The 20747-nt window shown below is 42.8% G+C and overlaps 1 protein-coding gene across 1 annotated transcript; it reads right to left on the bottom strand.

Moving 5' to 3' along the window:
• Positions 1 to 374: 374 nt before the first annotated feature.
• LOC117840207 (bidirectional sugar transporter SWEET12) lies at positions 375 to 3274 on the bottom strand. Its single transcript, XM_034720668.2, has 6 exons — positions 3057 to 3274; positions 2874 to 2910; positions 2519 to 2726; positions 2123 to 2284; positions 1881 to 2000; positions 375 to 1303 (listed from the first exon to the last, which is right to left on the bottom strand). Exons 1-6 carry the CDS (start codon positions 3100 to 3102, stop codon positions 965 to 967), a joined length of 912 nt encoding a protein of 303 aa, XP_034576559.1. The 5' UTR covers positions 3103 to 3274; the 3' UTR covers positions 375 to 964.
• Between the last annotated feature and the right edge of the window lie 17473 nt (positions 3275 to 20747).

The following is a 20747-nucleotide window of genomic DNA, read 5'->3' as shown; positions in this document are numbered from 1 at the left end:
TGAGCTCTTTTTTAATCAAGAGTGCTAAGTGATCTTCTCTAGCAAATATGCATATAGTACTCAACCTTACTAATTAAGGAGTCGTATGCTAACTTTAATTTGCCTTCCATGACTGGGAGCGAGCTAGCCATGGACGCTTCCGGACGCACGCGCCAGCATTGGGTTGCGGCAACAAAGCGCAAAATCACGCAGCAGAGGTCCATCAGTCCATGGATATCAACACTGATCCAATCACCGGGAGTAATTTAATTTACCACTCCCTCCATTTTAAATTATAAGTCATTCTATATTTTAGAGTGAAATCATTTTATGTCTGACCATAGCACCGAACAAATATACTATAAAAATATATTTAATAAAAAAACTTGAAATGCTTTGACTCAAAAGTTGAAATAATTTATAATATGGAACCGAGGGACACGGAGGGGAGGGAGTACTCCAATCAGTGCGCAATCATCTCATCCCCAACAAAAGCAGCCTGCTGATCGATCGACACACATCGATCAAGATGACGGCGGCGGAAACAATTAATAAATGGGCTATACCTTTATCGAGCGATCGGATCGGAGAGAGGCTAAACAAATGGTGTACCAGTACACGCGTGCATCCGATCTCCAGTCATGGACCGCCCGTCAGGTAGCCCAGCACACAAGGCCAAATAATCCTACGGCTACTGATGATCATCACATACACAGTACACGGATTTAAACGAACTTAACAACACGTATACGTACGTGCACGTGCACCACAGGAGACATTCATTCGTTACATACATATACGTATACTCCTATGCATAGCTATATAGGCGTCTACTTGTACCGTGGTGCCACGCGATACATACACATAAATAGGCCGCACACAAAGTAAATAATCCAACGAGCAGCAAGCAATAATAGTTAGGTCAGTCGTGCACGTGTGCGCTCCAGATCGATACACGTCGATCTCCACCCATTACCGTGGTCGATCAGACCACCTCCACGGCCCTCGGCTGCGGGATGATCATCGCCGGCGGCGGCGGCAGCGGCGGCGCCCTCTCCGCTGGTAGCGGCGGCAGTGGTGGCATGATGTCGACGACGACGTCGTCCTTGGCGCCGTCGTCGGCGCGCACCGCCTCCTCCCCGTCGGCGTCGAGGGTGGCCGCCGCGACGTGGGCCTGTTGCTGCTGCTCCTTCTCGGCGGCGTCGGCGGCCTGCGCGACGACCTGCTGCATCTCCGACACGGCGCCGTTCTTCTTGGGGTTGCGGTACACGAAGTAGAGCGCCATCTGGGCCAGGCCGAACAGCAGGCCCAGCACGTTGGGCATCTGCACACGCACGGGCACCCCGGCAATTAATACGTTTGTTTCATCAGTCAACTAATCACAAATTTTCCCTGATGAGATCAGTTATATAAATGCATATTCATTTGGACTACCTGCGACGATGTTTCATAAAAACCAAGAAAAAAAATGGACTAGCTGTAGTGCTATATATCTACGGAGTAGCTGCCTTGGGCGTTTGTTTAATTGCATGCTGACTTTTCAAGAACACGGGAGTCACTATAGCTGGTCTTTTGCCCTTGCAAGTACGTTTTCCTTTGCTTTAATTTTGCAAAAAGATGGTGTCACTAGCTAATTGGTATGTGGAGTGTGTGTGATCTTTTTGTTAGGTTCTGTAGTAGACAGAAAACAGCTGGCTCGTGAGTCGTGACACAAGCGCAAACACCTGTACTTCACTATGCGTGATTTTACATAAAAGTACGTGTATTAAACCATTTAATGGCACCTTAAGCTGGGGCTATCTACGACCTTTGGAAGCCTGCTTGAAAAAAGTTAGGAAAGCTAGGACGAGATGATTAAAAGCGAAAAGAAAAAAAATGAACGGAAGAGGGGTATGCTTTACCGCGACGAAGAAATCTTTCATGAGGAGGCCGTAAAAGAACCAGACGACGGCGCTGATGGTCAGGAAGAAGGAGAGCCAGACGGGCATGAACTCCACGCTCTTGGTCCGGATCACCTGCCGCTGTTGTTGCAAAATTCAACAGCTCGTTTGGTTACTTGCTTGATCCAAGTAACTACTAGTAATATAATCAGTATAGTTACGTTGTTAGTGGCTTAGTGCTGGTATAAGACAAGATAGCTTACGATGATGGCGAGAGGAGCGACGAAGACGGCGAGTGCGAAGGCGGCGCCGACGCCGCCGGCGATGGAGACGCGGCGGCGGCCCTCGACAAAGAACTGCAGGAAGGCGACCATGGCCCCGAAGAGCCCCATGTTCATGATGCACAGAAGCTTCGCGGTGAAAACCTGTGCACGCATGCCGACGATATCAGAGATATATACGATTGCTATATACCTCCTCTCCTCCGTTCCAAACTGTACTAGGTCATTCTGATTTTTCTAGATTTATAAATATTTGTATGTATCTAGACATACACGATATCTAGATATATACAAATATCTATGCACCGGAGAAAAATAAAACGACTTATAATTACCTAGACGATGAACCAGCAAATTAATGAAAAGTACCATGCATACCATTGCGTTCCTGGGCGCGTAGACGAGGTAGATGGCGAGGTAGACAGACTCGACGACGCAGGCGATGGCGTTGATGGAGAGGAGGAGGACGTCCATGCTCAGCAGCGCGTAGTAGAGCCACAGCATTGCGCTCAGCAGCGCCACCACGTACGGCACCGACTGGAACGACTCCGTCGACTTCTTCTTGTACACGCGGTAAAACGTCGGCCTGCATGCAGTACATAGTGAGGTAATTATGAGGGGGAGAAGATTAATTACCAGCACTTAATTAATGGTAATTTGGCAGCCATCTATAGCGTCCATGTGAGAGGAGAGGAGATGAGAGAAGCAGTTTTCAACACTATATCATACTCACACTGGTGCAAGGGTGACCAGGAACGACAAGATGTTGCCTGCAAAACAGACATGAAAATGTTAGCTCACGTGTCTCCAATCTGCGTATATGGTTATGCAATTTGCTAGTGATTAGTATATCGTTCCTAAAATTGTGATATTGTTAACAACATGCATGTACTGCATGGGATGGTGCAGCATGTACCTAGGATCCCCACAGCAAAGACCAACGGGTGCCCAACGGTAATCATCTTGAAGGATGCTCAACAACACTAATCTCCCTGCTTCTCTATAGACAAATAAAGGCTAGCTTATACAACAGCGCTGCCAAAGAGGAGATCCCTCTTGGGAAGCTGCTGCCGGCTAGGTTGTGTGTGCTGCTCCTTCTGGTCTCTCTACCACATGACACAATGCAAGTTTCCTTCGCAACCCCTTGGTATTTATAGGGCCGGGAAAGGAGCCTCCCGCCACTTAAAAACTCCGATAAATCCGAGGAGAACGGAGAGTCTCGATGCATGGCCACCACCACCACCACTGAATTATCAGGTTGAGCTTTAGCTAGTTTGCCTTCCGGCCGGCGCATACGTGTGGCCGGGCGCACTTGACACCCCAATCCTAATCACATCCTTGGGCACGCTTATGTGTCGGTAATCCGCGACATGTCGCGCTAAGGATGCGTCTCGGTTGACACATGGGTATTTGCTTGGGTTTGTCACATGGCTGCGTAGACTACATGTGTCGATCTCTTCGACGACGCCCCCTCGTTCATGATAACAAGAGCGCAGTGCATGTTGATCGGTCTATAGCTTCTTCTTGATCGATATGCATGATCAGCAGGTTTTTGCGCTTACAGAAAATAAACAACTCTCCACGGGGATTAATTCACTCCAAATTTCTGTAATTTGGTAACACGGGGACGATCAAAGTTTAGTTTTAAAGACTGCACCAAGCTAGTGGGCAAGTTAGATCAACGACCATACCTTATGTTTTCAAACTAGGGTAGTAAGGAGAGGTAGGCTTTGATACCAAATGGGCAAATAAGATTTAGTTGGTATTTCAGACAACAAAAATCAAGCTAAAACATCTAGCTTTTCCTGTCCGAACGTGTCAAGTATAACTGACTGGAGGGAGTAAAATACTCCAAGAGTTTTTAAAGAGAAAAATACACTAAGCACATACTTTATGATGAGGGAGCTGGAATTCCAACTCCATCGTTTTATTTGATGGGTACAGAAAAGAGCACACTTTTATTTCCTTTAACCATCAAGCACTATAGTGTCTGGCAGGCAGGCATATGCATGGATCCCATCATATATCTGAACTTGAAGTTCTCATTGGCGATTAATCGTTTTAGAAAGCGGGTGAAAGTTCTAGACAATAGTTGCTTGGGGGCACGCACAATCATGTCCGGCAAAGTTGCAATCATGCCAGTAAAATAATAAATTCCCCCTTTTTACCTAGTTAACAAAGTGCTGGTGAAAAATCCGTACCAGCAACTACCCCTAGTGGCACGGTTACTTTGGACCACCACAGCCACAACCATGCATGCATGCATGGATAGATGAGATGCTACGCGGGAGGGCGAGTCAAAAGCTAGCGCGGTAAGCAACCGAGCACCCAGCGGTTACTACGCACACGTCGTTAGGCCGCGGTGCGATCAGAGCCGTCCACTTGCGCAGCCTACGCTAGGCTTGGGTCGATCACCGCCGCAGACGTGCATGCGTGCCCGGCGAGCTGGCTGGCCAGCTCTAACCCCCGCTTTTCAGGGTAATTATGTTGCCATGCATCGTGCCTGTGCAGTAACATTCCGAGTGAGTAGTAGCTGCCAAACCAAGTTTATCTTGGACAAAAAAAAGCAAGTGATGACCGATGGACATTATGCGTGTGCTCCGGTTTGACCAGCAATTTCGGACATGTTTGGTTGGTTGCCAACGATTTGTCACACTTTAGGTAGAAATTGGAACAAGTCTTAGTAGCATAAGGGTTTGGTTATTTGCCATCTTTTTTTTTCCTGTCATGCTTTTTTCTTCAACATTATTACCCATTTATCAGTGGCTCATTTGGTTGTCAAATTTTGCAGCAGTAGTGAAAGGCATTGTCGTCACAGTTGTGGCAGGCTATAGCCACCAGCTAGGCCTGCATCCGTCTTTGAAAAACTAAAGTATATGTTCTATATGTATATTAGTATATGAGATATTTGTGAACATGCTAAGACTAGCTAAGGTGGCCGTTTAGTGACCTCTCGGACGCTTTGCATGAGAAGGGCCGGGCATTGGCTGGTCAAATTAATAACCCGTGTTATCGTCATAGGCAACTAAGGTAGCATCACCATCAATGGAATGGAATAAGATGGAAACCCCAGCTCGTCCTGGCCGTAGCTTTCTAGCTCGGCGATCGGCATCAATCTCTTCTCTCTGCCCATCCAGATGTCAGCAGATCACTCGGGATACAAGAGATAGCTAGAGAGCCTATCCGATCACTCCATCAGCCGTTAAAAATTACTCCAATCACAAATGCAAGTTCATCGTGACATCGACACGGTTTCCAATATACTCCCTCCTTCAAAATACACGACGTTTAGGATAAACTATTTAGTTCAAAAATAAACTAATTTGCTTCACCAAACTGGAATTACCTTGGTAGCCGAATTGAAGCCACCAAGGTATACAGTACTTTCCTTGGCGGCGCACGTTAACAACCAATAAAATGTCATTCCATGGCGGTCTTTAAAAGCAGATAAGGAAATGCACACTTTTCTGAACGGTAAATCGTATATGCCTTGGTGGTTTTTATCCGCCAAGGTAATTCACGATTCTGGTAGTATTGTTCTAAACGGGCTTATATAATCGTGAACGGAGGAAGTAGCGTGCATACAGATCATACATTGATCTCTACTAGCACTGCAAACAAAGTTAATTGTCAGGCTGGAGAGCACTAGCATCTTAATTATATTAACCATGTACAGGTGAAAGTATGAGGGCATGAGGCACATTGCATATGCATGTACGGAAGCTGGCCGCTAACAAACATGCATGAACAACGGAGATCGAGTAATATCAGGCTATGCTGCACTGTTTGCACCCGTCGATTGCATCATCGATGTGCACTAGCTAGGGCTCTCAGTGCATGCGAGCAGCCCTTGTATAGTAATGGCGGTTCAGTTCTGGGTGGGACATGTGGCAGCAAAAGCGTCGCGACTCAGTTTCTTGGATGGAAAGGCACAAAGATACCGCAGGATTCGCACGCGCAGGGCTAGCTAGTGATAGGCACTGTAGCATCATCATGTAAATTAAACATGGTGATGATGGATGGATCATCAAAGTGCTGATGAGAGGGAGACTATTGGCCATGCACCTCCTGGGATTCAGATGCACCACTCGATGCCCGACAGCAGTCGTCGACCATCTATATATATATCTATACATACATGTATATATGCATGGACTAGCTAAAGCTAATGCGGCTTTCACTCTGTCTCGAACACACACAGAGAAAAAAAAGGAAACCTCAAACACTACCACTCGATCGTTCGGAACCAAGGAGTAGCTGGTCTAGCTCCGGCTGTCATTCGCAGCTTCCAACCAGGATAGATACGGGATTACAGTTGGAATTATAGATGAGTGGAGTCGTGCCTGCTTCTCGTTCCAAATTTTCCACTATGAGTAGCAAACATAACAACAATAATGCCTTGATAGGTTATTTATTGGTATTGTAGACGGTAACCTATTTTTCAATAAACCCGATCGAAGTTAAAACTTTGACTCACGAACAAAACTTAAACATATCCTACATTTTACAATGGAGGAGGTACTTTCATGCATGGTAAAAATTGCAAGTCATCATGAGCTATCCATTCCAGGTAGTGCATACATGATATAACAAATTAATGGATAGAGTAGTTCTTTTGATGTTTCATGATTAGATAATGCCGGCCTTTCCTCCTAACTGAACAATGGGGATCGTTTTGGAGATCTGAGTGGCATAACATGCTAGGTGGGATCTCTCGGCCAGTGGCGAAACTGGAGAGAAAATTAAAGGGGGCAAACAAACATTTGCTGGTTCAAGAATTTAGTAATTTGTCCTAATTTTTCGCGTACAAGGATTTGCCTAATTTTATCAAAAAATCCTATGATTTTATGAGACAAGAAATAAAATCGAAAATAATTTAGGGGAATATACCGATATGGCTTAGGAAAATAGAATTTGCTTATATTGGTTTGAGATGGAGGAGGAATATCAGAAGCAAGAGGGTCGGCCGTGATGTTGCCCTCCATTGCAACCACGCCGCCGCAGCCCGTCGTCAATGGCGCAATGGCAGTGCAAGATTCCGACAGTCCACAGACTGCAGGTGGTAGGCGATCAGGCATCGGGCGAGGTTTTGGTGGCGTCGGCACGTCGTGAGATTAGAATGAAACGTTGCGTGATTAGGTACATGAACAGGCGCCTGACCACCTATGTGCGTGCATGCATTGTTGGGTACTGGGTAACAGTTGCCAGAATGCCAATTGGCCCTACGGTCTTTTGACCTGCTGAGTGCTGATGTGGACTGATAATTGATAAGGGTAGTAGAAAAAAAATTTGTTGGGGGAGGCCATAGCCCCCGCCGGCCCTCCCACAGTTCCGCCACTGCTCTCAGCTAAAAAACTGAAGAACATTAAAGTGCAACTAGCTTCGCAAATCTGTACCACTCTCTACTCTATATGTACTGATCATTGTAAATGTACAAATTCCCGATGACCTAACTTTCAAATGAGTAAACAAGTTCATCAAAAAGATATAGGGAAATGTAGTGGAATTGTATTACACTTTTTTCTTTCTAAAAAATAGCTAGATACACCAGCCACACACCTAGCTTCTTAAATAAGAAATAGACTTATTTTCAAGAAAAAAAAGAACTTGATCGATCTAGAGCCCGGCAGGCACACGAAGCTTTTTAATTACCATCTCTGGAAAGGTAGACACCAAGAGACACAATTTCAATCAGAAGCGTATGTATCACAATTTGCTACACAGATACTGAGCGTAAGTTTTTCAAAAAAAAATTGGCAAGAAGTACATAGAGTATTAAGAACCGTGTGAATTTTACATGAATTTCATACATGTCCAATATTCCAAAACTGGCCCGGAGAATTTCGGTCTTACACAGGCACGCACAGGCGACGGATGTGTGCCCCTGCTTAGACGTGTCAAATGTTTGTACAAGAGAACTGCTTGCATGCATGTTAACTCTTGCATGGATTTGATGATAGTCTATGAACGGATAGGATGTTGGACACCAGACATAGATTGTAGTTGATGTGATTATGGGACCGTTTGATTACTTTTGCTTATTTTTAGCACCCATCACATCAAATGTTTAGATACTAATTAGGAGTATTAAACATAGACCATTCGCCAGAGTGACTTCCGAAGCGCTACGGACGGGACGAATACAAAATCCATTATATAAGTGGAGGCTAAACGGCGAGACGAATCTATTAAGCCTAATTAGTCCATGATTTGACAATGTGCTGCTACAGTAAACATTTGCTAATAATGGATTAAGTAGGTTTAATAGATTCGTCTCGCCGTTTAGCCTCCATCTGTACAATGAGTTTTGTAAATAGTCTATGTTTAATACTCATAATTAATATCTAAATATTTGATGTGACATGTGCTAAAAATAAGTAAAGAACCAAAACGCTCCTATGTGTGCGCATGCCTAACGCTTTTTATCGCTCCGATCCCCCACTGGGAATGGGAATGTACGGCACCTGCCTTTTGGCATAACAAACGTATAAGGTAACATGCAACCTAACTGATAGAGTGATCAAGGTCACATTTGTATACACATGCACAGTACTTCACTTAAGCCTCTGCTGCCAGCTGCAGATCACCTGCAGTGCTGCACACCGTGTTGACCACACGAACAAGCATGTCGATCCGCCGTTGGCGATCGAGAGAAAGCTTTGATGTGAGTTGTTCGAAAAAGAAAGCTTTGAGGTGGATGCACTAGCTAGCGAGCTACCGGGTTGGGTCAATGGGAACTTTGTATAATTGCTAACTTGTTTATAATGATAGATATATACAATTTTGATGTAGATTCAGGGATTACTTTAGCATAATTTTAATTATATCAACCTAGGTAATTTAGATGCATATTTAGGGTAATTATTTAGATTACTTTTTATAGTAGGTGGATAATTCAAATAAAGTTTAGGGGTTACTTTATATTATTTTTCATAATAACATAGATGGATAATTTAGATATAGATTTAGGGTTTAATTTAGATTATTTTTATAATATAAGATGTTGGTATTTTTTTAGAAAACACAATAGATCCAATAGCTATCATTATCAATGACTATTAGAATCTACTAGATTTATGGTTAGAGACTTAGATATTTCTGATTTTTGGTACAATTTTTTTAAATTTATTTTTTTCGTAACACGTCTCGTGATGATCACATGGAGACTCACAAAGTACTCCACGTTGAAGTCCAACTAACTAGTAATGGTGAGTTAGTTGGACTTTTTTCTGTTTCTTGGACTCGGTGGATTTAGATTTGCTTCATCGCTCCAATTTGGATATTATTCCTAGAATTTACATGGAATATCCATGGATATTAGCCTACATATAATATAATGTTTCATCAGCATGACCAATTAAAATAAAATTATTAATGTGCACGGTCCCAATTACTCGTATAAAGTTGTTGCTAGGCTCAATGACTACCTAACGGAGTAACACCAGGCCACAAAAGATTTGTGTTGACGGCTAAAAGGGCTATGTGCTGATGGGTCGAGCACCTGTCAGCAACTTTGAGCCAGCATAAATGGCGGTCTATGCTGGCGGGTGCTCGCCCGCCAGTACAAACCGCTATGTGCTGGTGGGCGATGTTAGCTACTTGCCAGCACGGAGGCTTTCTGTATGCCAAGAATATTTATTTTCCCATCCTATATATTATTTCCCGTGATTTATTTATAATTTCTATTTTCCACCAGTTTTTAGCCGCCAAATTTAAAAATGTGTCTCCAACCACATAACAACGAACTTAAATAATAAATAATTCATATTATTAAAAACTGCATAGTATATAATCGATAATTCACATTATTCAACAAACTTGAATAATAAATAATTCACATAATTCAACAATTGGAATAGAGCTATTCGTCCATCTACGACTGGGTCCATCTACGAAGACGTGTGCATTCGTTCGCCGCCAACACGCCATTTGGATCAAAGAATTCTCCGTCCTCATGACAAATCTCCCGTTGGATGAACCTCACCATGTCCCTACAAATGTTGATGATGCCTCAGTCTTCGAGCGCTGCATTGCGAGTGTCGATCCTAGGCATCTGCAGGTATACAGTAAATGAAGATTAGGATGTATTACCATTAGAAAGTTAGCACATGGCAGTGTGTAAGAGACTTACATCTTTGAGGTTCATCCGATACCTCCCATTGTTTCTGAGGAACTCGCACACGTAATATCCGCATAGCACAGAGCCAGGAGGTTGCTTGTGGCACTACAATCAAATAGAAAAATGATGAGTTGTTATAAATGACAAGTCTACATTATAAGAAAATAAACCAAGTTTTTATGTTCTTACCCATCTATGTGTTATTATTTTCATCGCTTTCTTCCTGTTTTCAGGGCATTCCCCGCCTTTCAGTACGTAAAGCCTTTGCGCACTTTGAGGATATAAAGACAAGAGTTAGTAATACAACTTAGGTGCATAGAATCTCAACATGCCAACATGCATTTAAGTACTGCCAAGGGATGTCTTACTTTTGTACAATGCCTATGAATTCCTTGTAACTATCTTTGGTAAATCTAGCTGAGTTGAGGATCATTGCAAATCCAAGCTTGTGGTAAATACATATGCAAATCCAGTGGTCTCTACATTATATTAGAATAATTTATATTATAGATGGCATTAATTAGCACCAATTATATAAATAGTAATTTAAACTAGCTAGCTTACCAAAAATTGTAAGCCCCCATGATCTGCTGCTTGTGAACCTTTTTCCTCATAACTCTTGCAATGTACACGGATACTTTGTGCATTTATTTTTTGTGGGCCTTTTCCTTTATAGCATTTTTCTCCGCTTGTGTCTGTACTGCTTCCATTTCTGCTTTGACCCTTTCATTCAATTTGAACTTCTGCTCTGGCTCGCTAATTCATGCTGGGTCAAGGTACGCTACCGAGTACCTGTCATTCGTCAATTCTTCCTCTTTCCATTGCATCCTGCAGAATAGGTAGTCGCTCAGGTACTAGACAATATATATACGTATGTACATAAAACTTGTGTATGCGGTACATGTGGACTTACAAGCACCATGTTTGAATGAGCTGGACGTCGAGATGTTGATGATGGTAAAGTCTGTGCAAATCCTCGAAATCGATCACAATCTCGTAATAACAAGCACCAAGGAAAACCTTTTTTTGGGATACGGGCGGTGATTGCTCAAATGCCTTGCTTCATTGCGTCCATGATCCATCCATGCAGCTTATTAAGTTCCCATGGGTCCTCCAGCAAATCCCACCGATACAAGAATGGTTTGCCATGCTCATATCTATCTGGGACTTCATCTGATGCAAAGAAATTGAGGCCTTCATCTATTTCCTTTCGCCGAGAGAGGCCGCATGCTACAGATTTCTCATTGGAAGATGAAGCCTTGTTCTTCAGTACATTTAAGAACTTGTCAACTTGTGTCGATGGATCCTTATTATCATATGTCCTGACCATACGAGGTACCGCTGGCGGCTGGGGAGGTAGAGATGGCGGCCTCGGTGATGTTGGATCATCGCCTTGGAGAAACGAAGTCCATTCCTCCTCAGTGAGACCTTCTAGAATAGGTGATAGCGGCATTGGCTGCTTGACCTTATTGGTAGCTCCCTGCACATGTGACTGAGTCGGCTACCCGCCCTTAGTGGTAGCTAACTGCACATGTGACTGAATCGGCTACCCGCCCTTAGTGGTAGCTAACTGCACATGTGACTGCGTCGGCTGTGCCAAGTCAACATTTGACTGTACCATGGGTTCATCTTGGCTCGGCCGTGAGGTTTCTGGCGATGCATTAATATTCAGAATGATATCTCGGCGATGCCACAGTATGTACTGGTTCATCGCATCACCGAGAACCTCAATCCCCTTATCAGTTGGGATATCAAGCTCGCATGACTCATCCAACATAGTAAAAACTTGCACCCAGGAGTATTCTGGCGAGGTTCCTTTGGGAACACGAGCCGTTACTGCCATGTCGGTTGCGACCTCTCGAAACTTATTTTGTTTTCTTCCACAAGGTATCACCAACCTACATGGTGTATACAATTGTATCTTGTCTATGGGATACCTCACGTTTGCAATGGACCCAGTAGTACTCGGAGCAACGTATCCTGTGTTGGCTAACTGCAGGGGTGGCAAGAATACTAGGGTTGGTCATCGCTTGTGCTTGCTGGGTGGAGAAGAACTCAATCAGCTCCTGCTTGGTGATTGTTCTCATCTTCTCCTCAAGGTCTTTCTTATAACGGTCCCGCTTCCTGTAGCTTCCTTGGTCGTTCTGGATTGCTTTACCCCAGGGCAATGCTGATGACATCCCCCGAACACGCCTAGGGTGCTCCGCGGTTCCGATCGCGGAGATTAGCTGATCTCTCTTCCTGTCCGACTTGAAAATACCCTTGTTTTGCAACTCGGTGAGTTGTTCCAACCTCTTGTAAATTTTCTTTGTTGTTGGGTGTTTGAATGTAACCTTGCCCTCTGGTGTGCATACCCGAACTCGAGCTAGCACCCAATGCCTGCTGCGCTCATCCAAGCCTTCAAACAAATCCGGTAAACCAGCTATCCTCTGTTCTTCTTCCTCTCTCCTCCATTTAGCGATCTTGGTTGCGTACCCTCCCGCACCCAAGTGATAGGGGTTCTTAGTGGCTTTCATAGCGTTCCTGCTCAGGGCCTTTTCTTCTGGCGTGTTCTTCTATTGTACAAACTCCTCCCACATTTCTGAAGGAATCCTACTGAAGTCATCCCTAACATTCTTGCCTTTCTTTACATAGTCTGTATTAAGAATAAACCTCCAATTCCTGAAACATCTCCCAAGGAGGCCCTTAGCAAATTTTCTTGCAGAATCCTCTTGACCTTCAGGAAAAGTGAACTTTTCTTTCAATGTGGCCCACAAAACATCCTTCGTAGTGGTAGGCACATTCTTCCAGTTACTAGTCGTGATCCAGGTCTGCAATTTGTCCTTGACAATAGCTCCACATATGTTCCGAAACCTAGCAGCTATCCCCTCAGGTAATATGGGCTCACCTTTGGAGCCAAGCATTTCTATGATGAGAGTACCTTTCTCAGGGTTCTGGTTTCGGCTTCTTTTCCCATGTTGCTTTTTCGAAGCAATACTGGAAGGAGTTGTAGCCGAAGGCTGTGGTGAAGAGGTAGCTACCTCGCCTTCCTGCAGAGTTGATGTTCTACGACGCCGTGGTGGTGAATGAATCGGTGATTGGTCATCGTTCTATAGAGAAAACAATAGTTGGAGTTTATCATCTTCATGTGAACAACAACGCATCACTAACTAGTATATGAATGTGCATGCAGGTACGTGATGATCTGCGATTGGATCGTATTCAGGGTCATCTTCATCTAGAGGCCCGCGAGTCCTAGGTGGGCTTGGTTCGTACTCAGGTGGAGTAGAATACGATCCAAATGAGCCATCGGAATCAGAATCGTCCTCAGCAGATTCAGTCGCTCTTAATATGCAAAATTGTAATACTTGCAATTAAAAATTATTCATGAATTTATGCATATCAACACAAATTTGTACACCTAATTGGTTCAAAATATCATTTGGTTCAAAATATTTCAATTGGTTCAAAATATTTCAATTGGTCACAAAATATTTCAGTTGGTTCAAAATATTGCACTCAAAATATTTCTTATGCATTTGACATTCTACTGGTTCAAAATATTTCTTATGCAAACCTTATTTCATTTCTACTCTACTTAACATTTTTCTTTTTTTTCATTTTTTGCACCATTGTGAAGTAACACATAAAAATAATTATCTTATATACATCAGTACAATTTTTATATTTAGTAAACTACATATAAGTTGTTTGGTAGAAATTTCGATAGTTTTGAAACTGATTTACAAATTCTAAAATTGGTCATAAAATTCTACAAATTGAAGTGGCAACATATACTTGTTTCCAAAGTGATACATCTCTCAGATAGTTTCTTATAATTCAAGTCAAACTTTGAGATTTGAATACCTCATAATATGTCCGAACTCAATTTGGATATGACCTTATGTTGACTATAACATTGGAAAATATCAAGTTACATTAGCAGTTATTATGCAAAAACATGTTTTTCTATCCTCTATTTAGTTGGACAGCAAAATATCTTTGAGTTTAAATCGTTTCAAATTTTAAACTCACTGAGGCTCAGGGAGGGCCGCGGGCGGCGCGGAGACCTTGGGGAGGGCCGCCGGCGGTGTGGAGGCCTCGGGGACGTTTGGCGCGCCGGCGGTTGGGGAGGAGGCGCGGCTCGGGGAGGAGCGACGGTGCGGCATGACGTTGCGGTGGGAGCAGTGGGGAGAAGCGGCGGCCGTGGGTGGTCCGGCAGGTGTTGAGGCGCCGTCGAGGAGGCACTGGCGTCGAGGTGGAGGCGGCAGCGTTGTGGTGGCAGAGGAGGCAAGGCGGCGCCACTCGGCAGGCGAAGCGGCGGTGCTTCGGGAGTGCGGCGGGGGCAGCGGGCTCTGGGAGGTGAGGTGGCACTCCAATGACCGGCAGCGGTTCCGCGAAAAAATGTGGTAGCCTGACGGCGTCGTTTGGATTTCACGGCAGGACTTGGGAAATTTTTGAGTCCGGCGTGAAGTATGTATGGAGGGGCACAGCGCTGGCAGGCTGCCTTAGCGCCCACCAGCGCAGTGCTTTCAAAAAAGTTTAAAAGGATTCAAATACTTGCCAAATAATTGAAATTGTTTCAAAATTTTACACATGGATATAAATGTTATTTAGTCAACTGAAAAAAATTATTTCATAGATAACAAAAAATTATAATGAGTAGTTAGTTCACTTGTCACTATAGGTTGAAACACCTCATGAGTTATAGGGTGTTTCAACCCGTAGTGACAAGTGAACTAACTACTCGTTATAATTTGTGTTATCTATGAAATAATATTATATGATTATTTTATTGAAATTATATCCACATATATATGGTTATCCACAATAAAGTTGTTTATTTGATTATCTGTATCCTATATGAAATTATGAAAATCATGCAATTACTCCACATTTATACTATACTATTTGTATCCTATATGAAATTACTCCACATTTATATGATTTTTACTCCACATAATTGAAAAATGATAATAAATATGCTAGAATTAGTTATGACAATGTTCATGAGATCTAGACCAACAATTGTAATTTTCTTCCATTATTTTGGATAATCTTTTATTCTGTGCATTTTGTAAATTTTATGTGGATAGTTTGGGCTAAGTATGGCAAGTGGAATTTTTTTTTCCCCGTGGTGGTGGCGGTCGTGGAGGTGGCCTCCGTGGTGGTGGCGGCCATGGAGGTGGTTATGGACATTTCGAGCATGATGACACTCCACCTAGTGTTCCAGGGCTGCAATTCCATTGGCCCATTGAGATTCCTTCTTTTAATTGATTTTGTTACAAGATAATTAATAAGTCTTACAAGAATATTAATTAGTCAAACAACATAAAAGAAAATAAATGTAATTTATCCTTTAACAATTCTTCCTTCACAGTCAGTACGTAACCATGGCTTCTTGGATTTATCAATGTTTGCTTCAACACGCATGATTATTCGTTCATGGTCTTTGAAAAGGTCCAATTCCTTATACTGATTGTAATCTCAATGTTCTCTACACCTTCAACTCCAAGGATCCTTTATTTTCCGGAGACGGCGATGTGCTTCTTTGCATTCATAGGGTTGATTATGTAGAATACCTGTGCGACACGCTCAGCGAGTACCCATAGGTCATCTTTGTAACATACATTGGCTAGGTCTAAAAGTATCAACCCATAATTGTCATCTATAACACCATTTTGGTGTTTGAACCATTGGCACCGAAAGACGGGGATCCGAATATTCTCTCCATAGTTAAGTTCCCATATTTCCTCTATGAAACCGTAGTAAGTTATGTTCTTTCCGGATGTATCAATCACCTCTATACAAACACCACTGTTTTGGTAAGCCACGCCTTTGTTGTCCTTTGCGGTGGTATAAAATGTGTATCCATTAATTTCATATGCTTGCCATGAGGTGACATTGCTTGATGGTCCAGACGCCAACCTGGTCAATGTTACATCTTCTATGGAATTTCCTTGAAATAGATGCTCATGGTCCTTCAACCATGATGGGAACTGACGCTTTTGCTCTTTGATGATCCAATCCTCCGAGCAACCATTACTTTGGCCACGGACCTCATTTAGGTGTTGCTCGATGAAGGGCTCCACTATTGCAAGCTGTTGTAGAATGCTTGAATGCGCTTTATCCAATTGCTGGTTGTCCTTGTCTAATGAATCTTTTCATTCCACTAGTACCTCTCCCGGACAATCTGCCCTCGTGCCGAGATTCCGGTAAACCAATAGCTCTCTTATCTTTTATGTAATCTATGCAGTAATCAACACTCTCTTTTGTATGGTAGCTCTCGATCATGCTGCCCTCTGAAAAGGCCTTGTTTCTTATGTATCCATTGAGAGTCGACATGAACCGTTCGTATGTCCACATCTAATGGAAGTACATAGGCCCTAGTTCAGTTATTTGTTGGACCATGTGGACCATGAGATTTTCCATGATATCGAAAAAGGACGGAGGGAAAGCACATCTCAAGCTGGGTCTGAGTTTCCGACACAAACAGTTGAAGCCTAGCCAACTCAACACAATCAATCACTTTCTGCGAAATCACATTGAAGAAGTAACACATCCGTGTGCTAACCATCTTGATGAATACTGGTTTGATAGCCTGGATCGCAATAGCGAGAAAAACTGTGATCATCACATGGCAATCATGAGAGTTATAGCCGGCAAGCGTCATGTCCTTCAATGAGACTAGTGATTGGATGTTTGATGAGAATCCGGTCGGCACTTTCAACCCGCGCAAGCACTTGCACATAGTCAATCTCTCTGCTGGTGTTAAGTTGTAGCTAGCCGGGGGAAGGTAATGCTTACTATTAGGTACTTCTTGCGGGTGGAGCTCTGACCTGATTTGAAGGTCAATAAGATCCTTTCATGATTTTAGTCTGTTCTTTGCCTTGCCTGATAAGCTCAAGAATCCGATGGTGCTATCAAACACATTCTTCTGAAGATGCATCCCATCAATGGCATGTCGCACTGCCAACTCTCGCCAGTATGACAAATACTTAAATAAGATAGACATCTTCTTAAACAACACGTCTGCAACATCTATAGTTTTAGCCTGCTTCCTTCCCCTTTTCGACTTATCAGCACCACCTAATGACTTCTTACTGAGTTTGAACTTGACCTTTTCGCACATTTCAAAGACTATTTTACTTGTAGCCGGTTTTGGAGCAAAGTCATTCTCATTGGTACCATCAAAGAAGTCCTTCATCCTGCAATATTTGTGCGTCTTCAATAAGAAGTGCCTATGCCGCATGAACACTGTCTTCATAGATCCCTTAAGGTATATAAATGATATTCCATCCAGGCAAACTACGCATGTTGTCTTACCTTTTACCTAACCTGTCAGGGCAAACAGGATAGGATAACCATTGATGGTAACAAAGATAATGGCCCTTAGTGTGAAGTGCTCGTCTGTATTCATCCCACATCCGAACCCCTTCTTCCTAAAGCTTATGCATATCTTCCATCAATGGCTCAAGGAAAACATCTATGTCGATGCCAGGCTGCTTCGAGCTTTGTATGAGAATGGTTAGCAAAAGGAACTTTGTTTTGTGAGAATAGTTAGCAAAAGGAAGGTTGTATATGGTCATCAGCACTGGCCATGTACTGTGCGTGCTGCTTTTTTCACCAAATGAATTCATGCCGTCTGTACTCAACGTGAATCGTACATTCTTTTTTCATCTAAGAACTCTGGATGATTGGCATCGAAGGTCCTCCACTGGCGAGCATTGGAAGGATGTCGAAGCTTTCCGTCATCCTTTACTGGGCGATCAGCATACCAAGTCATCATTTCAACAGTTTTTGGGTTTGAGAACAAACACTTCAGACGGTCCACCACCGGCAAGTACCACATCACCAAGGCAGGAACTCTACGTTAAGTCATCGTGTCAGTACCTATACAGGACTCGTCCTCCACTTGAGCACCAGCACTATTCTTTTCAACCTTCTTCCTCTTATTCCCATTGGAGGAACCGACACGGTCCTCACAGAAATCGGCATTACTTTTGTAATGGCTAGCATCGCAATTTGGACACTTTTCCAATACCGCGTACTCACCGTGGTACAATATGTAGTGGTTCCTACACGTGTTTATTCTCTGCACACGCATCTTCAATGGATTGATAATCTTCTTTGCTTCGTATGTGTTTTTTAGCACAAAGTTCAGCTTCGGGAGCAAATTTCCTAGCAGAATAAGGAGATCATTGAAACTATTGTCTGACCAGCCGAATTTAGCCTTCAGGATAAGGAGATGAAGGATGAAACGCAGCACTGTCCACTCCTTCCCACATTCCACATACATACGATCCTTTGCTACCTTTTTGAGTGTCTCGAAATTCTCTAACCATTTAGCACTCCCTAGCAACACTTCCTGTTCAATGTGGCGCAACATGTCCTCCATATCAACATCACGTTCTTTGTCCACCTGTGGTTCCACACACACATCTGTTGGATTACCATTTTGATCTCCATGATCGTAATCATCATCCATCATGACATGATCATTGTCATTTGCATCATTACCACCCACTTCATCACAGCAAGTATTGATGTCTGTGTTGTTGGAAGTACCTCCTACCTCTCCATGGTGAGACCAAATTGTATAGCCATCCACAAAACCTCGCTTTATCAAATGCCTCTCGATGACATTAGTATCCTCCCATACAATTTTGTTGCTACAGTCAAAACACAGATAACGTATTTGCTTTGTCTTGCAAATGCGAGCGTGCTTCTCCGCAGCCTCCACAAACTTCACTACCTCTGATATGAAAGTTGGCAAATGTCTCCGTATACCATACATCCATGCTCTTTGATCCATCTTTAACAACCTATAAGCTATTCCATAAACTAAATTAATGAGCAATTCCATAAACTAAATTGAATTATGGATGTATTAACTAATAAGTAGTAAGAAATTTAACAAAAAATAATTCTATATTACCCTAAATGAAATTCAATTAAACAATTCTATATTACCCCCAAAGCTAATGAAGTTGGAAATGATGGATAGAAGTTGAAAACGAAGGTTGGAATGGCACAAACTCATTTTATGTAGCCACCTCCTCCAGAGAAATCAAGAGCAAAATCTTCCCCCTTAGATTTGGTGTTTTTGGAGCTTTTCCTGAGTATTTAAACCTAGGATGTAATAATTCATAAGAAGAATGAAAAAATCAAACTCAATTATATATTAATTCAATCAACTTCATTAATTGAAACTATGGATGTAATAATTAATAAGATTTCTATATTATATTAAAATGAGAAACATAGCATTGTAATGGTTATAATATGACCATAGAATTTTATTCACAAAAATAATCCATTTCTAGTTTTTTCTCTCTCTTCTCTCCTCTCTCTCTCCTAGTTCTAGATCTAGATGACAAGCTAATGAAGCTAAATATGATGGATAGAAGTTCAACAAGAAGGTTGGAATGGCACAAACTTACCTTATATAGCCACCTCCTCCAAGGAAATCAAGAGTGAAACCTTCTTGCTTAGATTTGGTATTTTTGGAGTTTTTCCCGAGCTCCTCTCAGACAAGCTCCAAATGAAAGGTTGCTTGGGGAAGAAAATGAACAGAAGCATTTATGGCGGGCTCTGGGCTGGCGGTGGGCTTAGGTTGACCGCCAGCACGGTAGCTTCTGTGCTGGCGGGCCACATAAGCCCACCGCCAGCACAGATGGGGCGATCTGTGCTGGCGGGTGCTCCCCTACCGGCCCGAGGAAGCTTTGTGCTGGCGGGTGCCAATCACACCCGGCAGCACGCTAATTTGCCTATGTCAGAACAAATCGGTTCTGGTATAGTGTAATATGCAACTAAGTGTTATGTCTATCTAATGGAATTAACTTGATGCCACGTATGTTAGTATGCTTTTTTATATAATTATCAAAATTAGAGAAGTTTAAGTTAGAATAAAGCTAAAAATTATCCACATTTCAGAACGGAAGGGTGCCCCACTGAATCACGGCTGAATCAAAGAGAACTGGATTAGACTTAGCGGCTCCGAAAGGAAGCGTGTCCTCGCTTCCTCGATTAATGATAAGGATTATTATGACTCCCTCCGTCCCGCAAAAAGTGTTCGTTAGAAAAATTTAGACACATAAGTAGTGATAAAAAATATCTGTGTTGCTCCTAATAATTAATACTAATTGTAATTAAAAATTATGCTGTCTCCATATGCTTTTTTATTGCTGTGAGTTTTGCTTTAATTAAATGAGGTTTACTAGAAGGTAAAAGGACACTCTTTGTAGAACAAATTTTAGAGTCTAAAAGGATACTCTTTGTGGAACGGACTGAGCAGGGCACAACGTAGCAAGAAAGTTGGCGTTACACCTATGTAGGACACGTTGCGCGCGCGCGCGGGGGTGTTGAGAGACTTTGAGACTCAATGAACGCTTGACATTCTGCGACCGAAACGGTATGATTGATGCAAACCTTTACCAAAAGTCTCGGCGGCTCGCGTCGCAGATAATACTCAAAGATAGCATGCCATTCCAAATTCCCTGGCTAGGA

Source organism: Setaria viridis, chromosome 9 (assembly GCF_005286985.2).
Source record: "Setaria viridis chromosome 9, Setaria_viridis_v4.0, whole genome shotgun sequence".
NCBI classification, from domain to species: Eukaryota; Viridiplantae; Streptophyta; class Magnoliopsida; order Poales; family Poaceae; genus Setaria; species Setaria viridis.
The sequence above is the reverse complement of the archived record's forward strand: the minus strand, read 5'-3'. Positions and strand labels throughout refer to the sequence as shown.

What these genes read in the sequence shown, in the direction of transcription:
- LOC117840207 (XM_034720668.2), bottom strand. Translation starts at nt 3,102, where the DNA reads ATGATTACCGTTGGGCACCCGTTGGTCTTTGCTGTGGGGATCCTAG. An exon ending in CTTTGCTGTGGGGATCCTAG is followed by an intron (nt 2,911 to 3,056) that starts GTACATGCTGCA and finishes TCTGTTTTGCAG; the next exon opens with GCAACATCTTGTCGTTCCTG. An exon ending in ACGCGCCCAGGAACGCAATG is followed by an intron (nt 2,285 to 2,518) that starts GTATGCATGGTA and finishes ATGCGTGCACAG; the next exon opens with GTTTTCACCGCGAAGCTTCT.